The sequence below is a fragment of the Babylonia areolata genome, chromosome 19 (genome assembly GCF_041734735.1).
Source record: "Babylonia areolata isolate BAREFJ2019XMU chromosome 19, ASM4173473v1, whole genome shotgun sequence".
NCBI classification, from domain to species: domain Eukaryota; kingdom Metazoa; phylum Mollusca; class Gastropoda; order Neogastropoda; family Buccinidae; genus Babylonia; species Babylonia areolata.
Genome location: NC_134894.1, coordinates 24,126,469 through 24,139,154, shown reverse-complemented (window position 1 = coordinate 24,139,154; position 12,686 = coordinate 24,126,469). Strand labels below are relative to the sequence as shown.

Here is a 12,686-nt window from a genome sequence, read left to right as displayed (position 1 = left end):
CAAGTGTGTCCTATTCTATTTATGATAGTGTATGTGCATATAGATGTGTGTGTGTGAGAACATACAGTGGTAGTTGAATGTGGTGTGAGGTGATTAATGCTGCTGCCATACTTTGAATACAATATTTCAGATGGTGAGAAGAAATTTGCCTGTAGGAAAATCAGTGACAGTCATCATCCCACTCTTCCTACAAAGCAACAAATGTACTGCTTACAGTTGGAAATCCCATTAGAAGCACAGGTTTTATTGTGGCTGTAGAAGCCAAGAGTGAACAATTTTATTTTTTCCAAATGATGCAAGTAAGACAAAAACAACAACAGAATAAAAACATAAACACACACAAACATAAAAACCTAAAAGACATGAACCATAACCAAATATTATCACATTTTTGTGTGGTTCTGAAAGTTTCATGCTAAGAAAACAAAAAACAACAACAAAAAGTCACATGCAGTCAGTTCATGAAACAAGATTTATTCTTTGTAACTGTATTTGCCTGACAACCCCTCCCATCCTGGAAAAACAAACAAACAAAAAACCACCTAATTTTCCTTTTCCAGTTATGAGAAAAATGAATGGAAGCTCTGACAGGCACAACAGCCGAGTGGTTAAAGTGTTGGACTTTCAATCTGAGGGTCCTGCGTTCCAATCACGGTAATGGCGCCTGGTGGGTAAAGGGTGGAGATTTTTCCGATCTCCCAGGTCAACATATGTGCAGACCTGCTAGTGCCTGAACCCCCTTCGAGTGTATACGCAAGCAGAAGATCAAATACGCATGTTAAAGATCCTGTAATCCATGTCAGCGTTCGGTGGGTTATGGAAACAAGGACATACCCAGCATGCATACCCCTGAAAACAGAGTATGGCTGCCTACATGGCAGGGCAGAAACGGTCATACACGTAAAAACCCCACTCGTACATATGAGTGAATGTGGGAGTTTCAGCCCACAAACGCTGAAGAAGAAGAATGGAAGCTCTGAGTTTTGACAGCTCAGTGAGACCCCACAACTCTGGTATTGTCAAAACATTTTTTCCATTCAATATAAAAAATATTCTGTCTTCTGCAAACCTGTCGATCAAAGTGTGGGAAGATAGTGAAGTTCTGGTGCACTAGTCTGAGCCATTTTCTTACAATCAGTAAAAAGTCACATTACATGACAGAAGATACAGACATGTAAAGATGTGAAACTGCTAACACAACTTCCCTCCACCATCTACCTCCTCCTTGCTCTAAACTACTCAAACCTATAAAAAAAATTTTTTTAAAAGATAAGATATTTCAGTCTGGTACAATTTCTGAGCTGATAATGTTAACTAATGTCAGTTTTCAGTACAATATAATATCACAACAAACTGATCACTAAAGTATGTTATTTCATTAACGTAATATAATGTTTATCTGAACAGATTAAAAAAAGAAGAAGAAAGTTTCACTCTGGTACAATATCACTACAGACTAATAACTGTTGTATTTGCAATATTTTCTTCCCTATTTTGTTACTATGTACAAAAAATAGGACAGAGAATATAACATTATTTGCAAAACAAAATTACCACCTGGAAAAAGAAAAGAAAATAGGACAATTTCTGCTTTGCTGCCACAATAATTGGTCATGTCAAAACATTATTTCAATCTCAGAACTGATAGTAAGTACCTTAGCACATCCCTGGAACCATACAAGAATGAAAACAAACTGTCACTCAACAAAAGAAATAGACTAAATGGAATCAAACAGAAAACAAGCTTTAAAAATAAAGAAGTAAAATGAATTTAAAATACCAACCCCAATGCATTTACAAAAAGCAAAATAAAGTGTGAAAGCTAACTGAAATAGAAGAAAATATATACATTTATGAGATGCTGTCTCACATGTGATTCATCAACAGATAAATATTTTGTATTAAATAAAAAATATTTTGTATTTAATGTTTTAAATGTCAGTCAATGACTTTTACATAAAAGTGAAACTTGTGATGGATTCATGACAGTTAATCTGGGAGTAGCATGATCAATAGATGGTTTCTGAAGACAAAAGAACAAAGAAAAGGCAGTATTTTCTTAACTGAAAAATCATATATACAGAAGACAATGAACTTTTTACAAGATGTTGAGTCTTGACATACATATCTTATGCACACATGCACATGCACACATACACACACTCAGTTATCTGACAAGCAGACATCATATATATAAAAAAAGATCAGAAACTGAGACAAAAAAAAAGAAACAAAAAACAAAAACAAAACTTTAATAATCAAATGAATATTAGAATATGGCAAGCATGTGAGGAAGACCACTTTGAGATTATTTGGCAAAGTGAAATGAGTTCCTTCTTAAATTGTTTGTGTGTGTGTGTGTGTGTCTTTGTGTGCATGTGCATATTCATGTGTGTGTGTGTGTGTGTGTGCGTGTGCGTGCACATGTTGTGTGTGTGTGTGCATGTTTGCGTGCGTGTACTGTGTCTTTCATCAATCATGATCAAAGAAACGCGTAGATGGTAAATGTCTAGCAGATAACTTGATGATTACTTTCAAAAAGACGTCTTTAACAATAGTGAATAATGATTTTGTCAGCGTATGGTCCCAGTTTATCCAATATCATAGCATATACTTACCTAACTCAAACCTGTCATTTACTGTCTGATAAAACAATGAAACTCTTTAGCCATGGAAATAGATTTCCAACATTTTTTTAATTTTTTAGTTAAAACTAATAAAAGGAACAAATAATATAAATTTAGAAAAAGGAGTAAAAACAGATGAAAATAAAAGCAAAACAAACTAAGTCTTTCATACCCTACTTTGAATCTCATGCACACATGTATGTATATCAACCCACAGTTACCCATCCGTTCTGGCTACCCACAAGCCTACTCTCAAATACAATTCTCGCCGCTTCTGCTTCACACACCGCAGACAGTGTATGTTGATCAAAGAAGATAATAATAATCAAATATGCACAGAAAACTAAAAACGTATGAAGGAGCTTTTTTTTTAATCTTCCTTTTTTCTTTTTTAGGAAAAGGTTGTCTGGTTGCTGACTTCAGGTAATATGTAAAAAAAAAATTGATTAGAAAAAAAAAGATGAAAAAATTGTGGCTGATATCTGGTAATTCACGATCTAGTAAGTGGTAATTGCATACGAAAAGAAAAAAAGAAAGAAAAGAAACTATAATCATCAAAAACCAGAATTCTGTTTGAAGAAATACAGGAAAGCAAACTAAAATCACACTGAATGTGTCTATTACTATCGATCACAAGATAATTTATTGTTCTTAAAAGGAGATGCTTGGTGTGGTGGTGCACAGTTAAATTCTATATAGTACAAATATAGATATACATAAGCCATTCAGCAGATTCGCATACACTGAGAAGCACACAATCTCAGCTGCGTCAAATATGCATGTGCCCACCATCAGTCTCCATTTCATACTCATTATAAGAAATCACTAAAACATGTAAAATGACCTTCAAATGTATATATATGAAAATAGAAATTAAAATGGATGGAGCACTGCACTCAAACTCACAACCTGAGCTCCAACAGCTAGTCTGAGCTCAAAATCCTTCTTCCAGGCACTGTTTTATAAGCATGGATTGTATGTGTTCCAATAACGAGATGTGCATCTTAAAGCATTTCCGTTCCACCCGCTCTGCTTGCTTACCTCACTTTGGGGGAGAAACTGACATCTCCCATGGGAATGGTCCCTTCACATTCAACAAAAACATGACTGTACAAATTATTTCATTCATCATTTCGAATGAAAACAGCAACGAGAATAATCATCACACTGAATTACTCCAAAGAAATACTACTAGGATGAATGAAAATGCAAATGAAGAGGCCCCTTGAATGAATAATTTGCCTACTGGCAGCAGGAAGCAACAACAACCAAAAACAAACAAACAAACTAGAAACCTACAATGATTAATTATATCAAAATGATACATTACATCATTATCCTTATTAACCGAAAAAAAAATCTAAAAAAAATATCGAAAAATACAGATAAAAAATTGTTCATCATGTAACAAATTTCATACAGCAATCCATAATAATAAATAATAATAATAGCCTAATTTCATACAGAAGTATTTCTTAGCAATCAAAAACCATGAAAACAGCATGCTCAATTTCATATTTTAAGTGCAAAAAAATGTTAGTATGTAGTGAAAAATGTAACATTGCAAACATAACAGAACACAGAACATGTATTACAATAAACGAACCAGAGATCAAGAGAGAAAACTCACACTTGACATTACAATTATTGCACTTGGAAGACGCTTCACCATAAGCATATGGGGGAAATGGCATGTGAATCAGATTTGGCACGATGCGTTGAACGATAGGCACACTGCAGTGTCCTGAGAATCATGCACGACAGAGACAAACAGTCTTGTGTTATGTAAGGCCACAGACAGTTCACAGTTGTTTAAAACTAACACTACACAACAGAAAAAAGAAAAAGAAAAAAAAAAGGAATCAAACTCAAGAACACAGAGGTGAATAGCGGCTTGACATTGAAGCCACAGAACCCAAAGCTAAGGCCTGATCAGTGCATTGGGTTTAATCGAAAGTCAGGCATCTGCTGCTTTTTTTTCAACAGCAGATGTGGTTTAGTGTGCATAGACCAGTCCACAAGCTCTGACACCTCCTTGAAAATGAAACTGAAACTAGTATTTCAGACCACACAGCTCAGAGACCTAAACATGGTCACTGGCACCTCAACAGCAGTCATCCTGAGGGAAAAGGCACAAGAAACAAGTATGAAAGAGATGACATTTGTGCTCTGTATTCCATCAAATCCATAACACTCAAAAATCCTTTGTACAAACTTGTAAAGGAATGATTATATTGATTGGGCACTTGTGTTGCAATCATATAAATAGTGCATAGAGAATAAGGGGTAGCTAAATTCATGATCAATTATACTGACTGATATTAAAAAAAGAAAAAGAAAAAAAAAGAAAAAAAAGAAAGAAAGAAAAAAAAAAGCACCCAGAAAACAAGGGGAAATTAAATTCATGATTAATGAAGGTCACACAATCCAGCAACGAAGGTCACAAACTCAAGAGCTAAGCAAACCACTTGCACCTCAGGAATTTTTTTTTCTTTTTTAAATATATAGATGACTTCAGCACAATATTAGTTATACTTCACCATTCTGAAATGTTCACATCTTTAAATTGAATGTTTTGCTCTGTTTATAATGGTGAAATTTTTGTAGCATATTAGGGCTTAGATTCATGCTTGTGAATCTATGACATCAGACTGATTTTAGAAATAATATTTCAAAAACTTATAAACCTTTAATAAATGATTGAAACTTTTTAGGCATATATGGTGTAGCATATGTTATCAGTCAGCATATTTTTTTTACCTCCTTGAAACTGAAACTGATACTTTGAAAGCAGTCATTTCAAGAAACAACCAACAAATAACATTCTTTTGCTTGTGTTCTATTGCTTTGCTCTCAAAGTCCTGACCAGTGTGTCTGGTTTATGTAAGAAATCAGGCATATGCATTTTAGAATCATTTTATTTCTTTTCTTTTTTTATATTTTTTACTGGAGATGTGGTGTCCACACAATTTGACACCTCTTTGAAATTGGAAATTGTTGAATAAAAACAACAACAAACACTGAAAAGGGGACTCTTTGGCCATGTTTGCTGTAGTGTTCCTGCTGAGGCCATGAAAACAGGAAAGGCACACTCTGGTTCATTCCATGCTGCACACTATGTTTTTGACAGATGACTCATCATGATTCAGATTTTCTTTTTTTTTTTTTGCTGTCCCATCATCTGCACTTTTCTTTTTTCTTTATTTTTTGGGGGAGGGGAGGCAGGGCAGTGATGATGAATGGTGATGGGGGTGATGACCATGCTGCTATGGGAGTCCATTTACGTCAAGGACTACTTGCCATGGCTGTACTCTCATAAATGTCCTTGTGTCAACCAGGCCTAAAGATACACACTCCTAGTGTTGGTCAGTAAATTGAGCAATACTCTCAAAGACAAATTCGTAAATTGGATTACCCTAAACCCAGTCTTCCCAGTTGAGTTCACAGCACACTCAACTCTGGGTAGGAGCCGGCCACAGGTTGAAAAACCCATCTCTGATGGGGTTCAAACCCATGTCTCTCCAGGCATCAGTCTATGACACAAACCACTTCACCACAGTGGCTGGTATCTGCAACTTTTCAGTGGAAAGATTCCCACACCGCTCACCCCCTGTCCCCCATACACAACTACACCTGGCTTCGTCTGCTACAGTTTCAGTGTTGGCAGTTCACAGTCAAGGCATGTATGGCAACAAAAATCCAGTTATATATACTTCTCAGAACATGTATGCACTGAAATAGATTCAATATCCACCCTGCTTCTTCCACAATTCACTTTTCTGTAAACATGCAGACATAGAATTAAAAAAAAAAAAAAGTACTCTGAATTGAAGTTTTCAAAGCGTGAAAGGAATAACAAAACTGTTTATACAGTGGTAAAAATCAGGGTGGTAAAAAAATGAAAGGAAGGAAAAAGAACAAAAGCAGCCTGTAAAATTCATTCCTCCTATTTCGTTCTTTTATCATGTAGGATTCCAGGTTTCACTTTTTTTTTTATGAATGGGACAACCCCATTCCCTCTGCGATAACAGGTGCTGTCCCTTGACAGAAGCTGCCATTGGATTTCTTCAGTCTTACCTGGGAAAAGAATGCTCTGAAGAGTTTCAAAATATATGTATCAACATGCATGAGAATGACCAACGTGAAGAACAGGGTGATCAGACAGTGTGTTCTAAAGGTTCCAAGTACAGCTGGTTGTTAAAGGCCGGGAGGGGAGGAGGGGGAGGGGGGGTCCAGTGCTCATGGTGGGGGGTGTAGTGCCGCCCCAGGCTGCCCCCCACCACCCTCTCTCCCCGGCACCCGCGCTCACGGTAACCCAGACTGTTGCTGCGGTGGTCATAGCTGCTGTTGAAGTTGCTGCCGATGGTGTTGTTGTTGTTGCGCAGGCTGAACGTCTGCTCCAGGGGGTGGGGGTAGAAGGGGGTGGAGGGAGGTAACACCATGACGTCACCGTCCTCGGCAATGGAGGAAAAGGGAGGGGGACCTGAGGAGATGGAGTCTGGGCTGGGCGGCTGAAGGGCCTCACACTCCTCTGGGTGTGACGACGTCTCAATCAGTTTCTGCAGCTCTTCACGGCTCTTGCGGCGGAAAAACCCACACTGAAAATGAACATTGGTGTTATTTTGATCTGGGAGTAAAATATATTGTTTTGATCAAATTGAGATATTTTTGCAGCTCTTCACGGCTCGTGCAATGGAAAACCCCACATTGAAAATGACAATCTATGTTATTTAGATCTGGGAGTGAAATATGTTGTTTGGATCAAATTGGGATATGTAAGCTTCATCCACATTATGTGCATGAAATAGCATGCTTTGGTCAAATGTGTATGTGGCCTCTTTCTCTTATTTGGATGTTGTACACTGTTGTGTTTTTCAAAGCTGGAACACTCAGTTGTAGCTAACTGACTCACATATGCATCACTTACCACTCTTACTTTGTTCTTACATTTTCATGAAATGGCTAAGGAAGATTGTATTTTGAAATTCTTCTTCTTCTTCTGTGTTCGTGGGCTGCAACTCCCACGTTCACTCGTATGCACATGAGTGGGCTTTTACGTGTATGACCGTTTTTACCCTGCCATGTAGGCAGCCATACTCCGTTTTCGGGGGTGTGCATGCTGGGTATGTTCTTGTTTCCATAACCCACCGAACGCTGACATGGATTACAGGATCTTTAACGTGCGTATTTGATCTTCTGCTTGCATAAACACACGAAGGGGGTTCAGGCACTAGCAGGTCTGCACATATGTTGACCTGGGAGATCGTAAAAATCTCCACCCTTCACCCACCAGACGCTGTCACTGTGATTCGAACCCGGGACCCTCAGATTGACAGTCCAACGCTTTAACCACTCAGCTATTGCGCCCGTCTGAAATTCAAAATACACATATTTATTACAGAATGTATCCTGAACCTCCCCTTCATGTACTGCAGTAGCAGGCAGATGTTATTGCCACCAAAAGGCTGCCATCAGACGAGCAAAACAGCCAAACACTTAAAGCCCATTCACATTCAAGTAAACATGAAAGTTGTAGCCCATGAAAACATAACATCAAGCACATACTGCAACATAATGTTGTCTGCTAAGATAACCTCTTTTTTTTTTTTTAAAAAGGACTTCATGAAGGACATCCCTTGAGTCAGCAGCCAAAAATATGCCAGTGATTCGAGCTTTGCCTTTTGACAATTCCTGTGAAGAAGACAGGTCAGAAAAAGGACACATGTACTTACTCACATACTTTGCCATTCCAGATGATAAAGAAAATGATACTAAAACAACAAGATGGCAATAGGCAAAGAGAAATATAGTCCAGGTCACCTTCCACAGCAAGATGATGAGCAGGTAGAGCAACAGGAATCCGCTCACAATGCTGACCCCCAACACCCACCATGCAAACGCTGTATGCACCTGTGTCTCATATACGACGCGTGTAGTTGTCTGAAAAAGACACATCAGCATTATGAATCAAAGGTATTCTTGTGAGGCAACATATCTGAATTGTATTGTATCATCTGCATCTCATATACGATGTATGCATTTGTATGAAAAAGACACATCAGCATTATAAATCAAAAAATGTATTCTTATAAGACACACATGTCTGAACTGAATTGTATTGTATTGTATTGTATTGTATTGTATTGTATTGTGTTACTTTTTTGTCAAAACAGATTTCTCTGTGTGAAATTCAGGCTGCTCTCCCCTGGGGCAGCATGTCACCACAGTGAAGTACCACCATTTTTTTCTGATTGCTTCTTTTACGATCACAACAGATTTTCCTTCTGGATTTTTCCAGAGACAATCTATTTGTTGCTGTTGGTTCTTTTATGTTTACTTACAGACAGATAGAAAGACAGAGTCAGAGAGACAGACAGACAGAGAGAGGCATAGACATGTAGAGAAAGGGAAAGAGTGGGGTGGGGGAGGGAGAAGAGCACAGAGAGGGGTGAGGGAGAAAAGCAGAGAGTGGGGTGAGGGAGAAAGGCACAGAGAGAGAGAGAGACACAGAGAGAGAGAGAGAGAGAGAGAGAGAGAGAGAGAGAGAGAAGGACAAAGACTGAGAGAGAGATGGAACGGGGGTGAAGAGGGATGGCGATATTACACACTGCCATTACTTACATTTTTTTCTTTTAAAGTAGACATGGACACAAACGACAGCAGGTCTGGTTGCTCAAACACTGCAGAAGATGTGATGCGCAGCTGTCTTCCCACCTTTAGAAAAAGAAGTTATTACTGATGATAGGTCAGTTTAAATTTCAAGGTGTCAAAACATGTGGACTGATCCATATACGCTACACCACATCAGCTTTGGAAATATAAAAAAAGGACATCCCACTCTTAATCCGCCATCTTCTAACCAATCAAATTTCATTTCTGGCTGGAACTGATGACCCATTCCCACAGAAAAAGATTCAAAAAGGAAGGAAGCAGATGCATGACCTGCACTCAAATAAATGTAAAATGTTAAATGTCCCATAGCCTTTTATGGTTGTAGGGGCAGGGAACTTGAGCTAATCTTAGGAAGGAAGCTACCAATCCTCTTCTTCCGTTGCTTCAACCCTTCCTGACAAAATTCAGAAACTCAGTCACACCTTGACGGAGTGAGGAAAATCAGAGTAAAACACCTTTCCCAAGGACACAACACACTGCCAAAATGGGGTCTCAAACCGAACAGTGGCGTACAATAGATACACATATAGAATATGTTAAGGAAATGAGATTAAATAAACGCAACCAAGTAAACAAATAAAAACAGAATAAAAAAAAAGAAGAAGAAGAAATCTACACAGAAGGTGTGAGACGAAAGGACCTGCCTTCATCCTGTGCAAGATGTTCAGACGGACGCTGATGTTGAGGGAGATGAGGAACGCCTCGTCTCTGTGCATCATCCCCACCTGGCAGTGAACCTCCGTGCACTGCTCCTCCTCACACACCTCGACACACAGGTGATAAACTCAGGGGAGGCACGAAAACCAGGTTAACTCACTAAGCTCTGTGCTCGAGCATTGCTCTGGCATCAAAATGTGTCTCATTAAAATGGCTTTCACGTTCCAACATATCTTTAAACTGTAAGGAAAGGAACTAACTTCTACAGGATTTCCAGATGTGTCCAAATGAAATTTGCATGAACAGCTGTATATTTTCTGTGTTTTTTTTCCACATAAGTACGGCATGGAAGCCTGCCAAGGCTGTAAACTCCCAAGCTGAATGAGTTAAAGAGAAAAAAAAAGTCTGAAATATGTCTTGGATTTTTATTATTTTGTGTGCTTTGAATATTGGAGAATCACTTCATAATGTTTATGTTGCTAAATAAAGATGTTTTTTTTTTTTTTTTTACAATGATCATGAGCTATTGTTTTTTTAATTTTAATTTTTTATTTTTCAAATTTTATATTGAATATGTGAGTAGAAGCAGTATACTTTTTTCAAGCAAGCTTTTGTGTAAATGCTAAGAGGTTTTTTTAATTTTATTTTATTTTATTTTTTATATTTTTAATTTTTTATATCAGCCACTGTATTGCATAAGTGTAGCCTGTGTGTGTGTGTGTGTGTGTGTGTGTGTGTGTGTGTGTGTGTGTGTTTTAACATATACTGAACCTAAACTGTCTGGTCACATGTTTTTAACACAAAATTTCACAGAATCAACTCTAACATCAAATTATTTGCCTTCTGATATGTACACTGAAATAGAAGCATTTGGACTGCCTTCAAAGTCATACAAACAAAAGCTTAGTTATTTGTAAAAAAACCCAACAACAACCAAACAACAACAAAACAAAAACTACTGTGGGTTATGAAAAAAGATGAACTTTGTTAAGAAGTATCAATGCTTCTGACCACAGGTCCTTCTTCAGAGAATGCAATAAGTGGAAATCCAAAACCATTATCTCCACTGTCATTTCTACTTGTGTCACAACCCAGAGTCTTTTTCTATTTCCATTTGTCTGTTTTATTGACCAAGTAATCATCTTTTGTTTTATAGCTGAACTTTGCACGTTCACCTACCAGGTCAGAGTCCACAGGGGTCGAAGGTTGGGTAGGCTTGGGTTGTTTCTCTGCGTACAAACCTTGTTTTTTCTGACTCTTTGGGCCATCGGAACCGTCTGCCACCTCACAGTGCAAGGGGATCTTGCTGCCAGAGTTGCGGGACTTTGCCTGTCATGAATTCACTTTTCATTTAAACAACAAAAACTACAATAATAATAATGGTAGTAATAATAATAATAATAATGATGATTCATACAGCACCTTTCCATGTAAAAAAATGGTAGTAGTAATAATAATAATAATAATGATGATTCATACAGCACCTTTCCATGTAAAGCATGTTCCATTGTGCTGCACATGGTACAATCTGGTGTGAAAAACATGCAATCAAACAGTCAAACAACAACTTACATACAAACAACCTGATAATGTTTTTGTGTGATGCACTCAACAGGCTTTCATTGTGTGCGAATGAAGTCACATGCGCAATACCTTATCTGCCATGCAACAGAGACTTTGCACTCACAGAAATAAAATCACAAAAAAGGTCAATAAAAACCTTCAAGAAACAAAAATGAACAGACAAATATACTAACAAATTGGATAAACGTAAACTGAAAAGATATGCATTTGAATTTGTGTGTAAAGGCTACTTGCCTCATTAAAACAAAAATGAAACCAGGAGTCTCCTCTTCCCCCCCACCCCACCATACCCTCCTCCTCCCGCACCCCTCACCCCTGCGCCCCTCTGTTTTATGCAACAGTGCCCCCTCTCATTCTTCCTCATTCCATAGATAATACAGACCTCTGTTGGAATTGATCAACTTTTTATTTTGCTGCCAAATCAACTGTATCATTTCAGTGGCATTACCCCCGTCACTTGTTCAGAGTTCCCTGTTGGGTTATTTCCCTTGATGACTTACAAGGGGTTATGAGAGTTGCTTGACGGGAATAAATGATAACAATGTACTGTGATTGATGTGTGTTCATTTGAGGCTGAAACATCACATTCCCCATGCACAGCAACGTGCATGATTGTCTGGTGCAGTCTCAGCTAGCCAGTCCACAAGGAAATACTGATGTTAGGTTGCCAGGAGGCCACACAAAAGAGGACACCCTGCACTGCTGCTGAGTCACTGGTGGTGTTCAGTAAATGCTTGTTCTGATTTACTGTATGCACACCAGCACCTATCATGTCCCCTACTGATGACAATAATTACTTAGACATACACAGCCAGACTGAGTGAGCATCCTCTCCAGAGTGAAGACCTTCACCATGTTCCTTCAACCACTGCCACACCACAAAATCTGCTGACACAGAAGACAGGAACTCACCCAAAGCACAGAAATGGAGGGGTGAGGGGGGGTGGGGGGGTGGGGGGGGTCAAAACTGGGGTCAACATGAGAGCAGGATATGAAAGACCACAGAACCTGCGACTTTTTTTTTTCTACAGTGATAATGAATGATGATGGTGATAATGTTGCTGCAATGGAGGTCCATTTCAGGTTTAGGCCAATGTGGAAAGGCTAAGCTCTAAGCTCATTTTTAAAAATAAAATTTCCTGGTGT

The 12,686-nt window shown here is 38.3% G+C and overlaps 1 protein-coding gene across 2 annotated transcripts in view; it reads right to left on the bottom strand.

The window, feature by feature from the left end:
• Positions 1-216: 216 nt before the first annotated feature.
• The window catches only part of LOC143293552 (integrin alpha-4-like), a 70,242-nt gene continuing 57,772 nt past the window's right edge, over positions 217-12,686 (bottom strand). For both annotated transcript variants that reach the window (XM_076604487.1, XM_076604486.1), the window contains 5 exons: positions 11,136-11,285; positions 9,944-10,063; positions 9,249-9,341; positions 8,448-8,567; positions 217-7,225 (listed from right to left, as the gene is read on the bottom strand). In XM_076604487.1, coding sequence (XP_076460602.1) covers positions 6,785-7,225; positions 8,448-8,567; positions 9,249-9,341; positions 9,944-10,063; positions 11,136-11,285 — 924 coding nt within the window. In that variant the 3' untranslated portion in view covers positions 217-6,784. The remainder of the gene's footprint in view (positions 7,226-8,447; positions 8,568-9,248; positions 9,342-9,943; positions 10,064-11,135; positions 11,286-12,686) is intronic.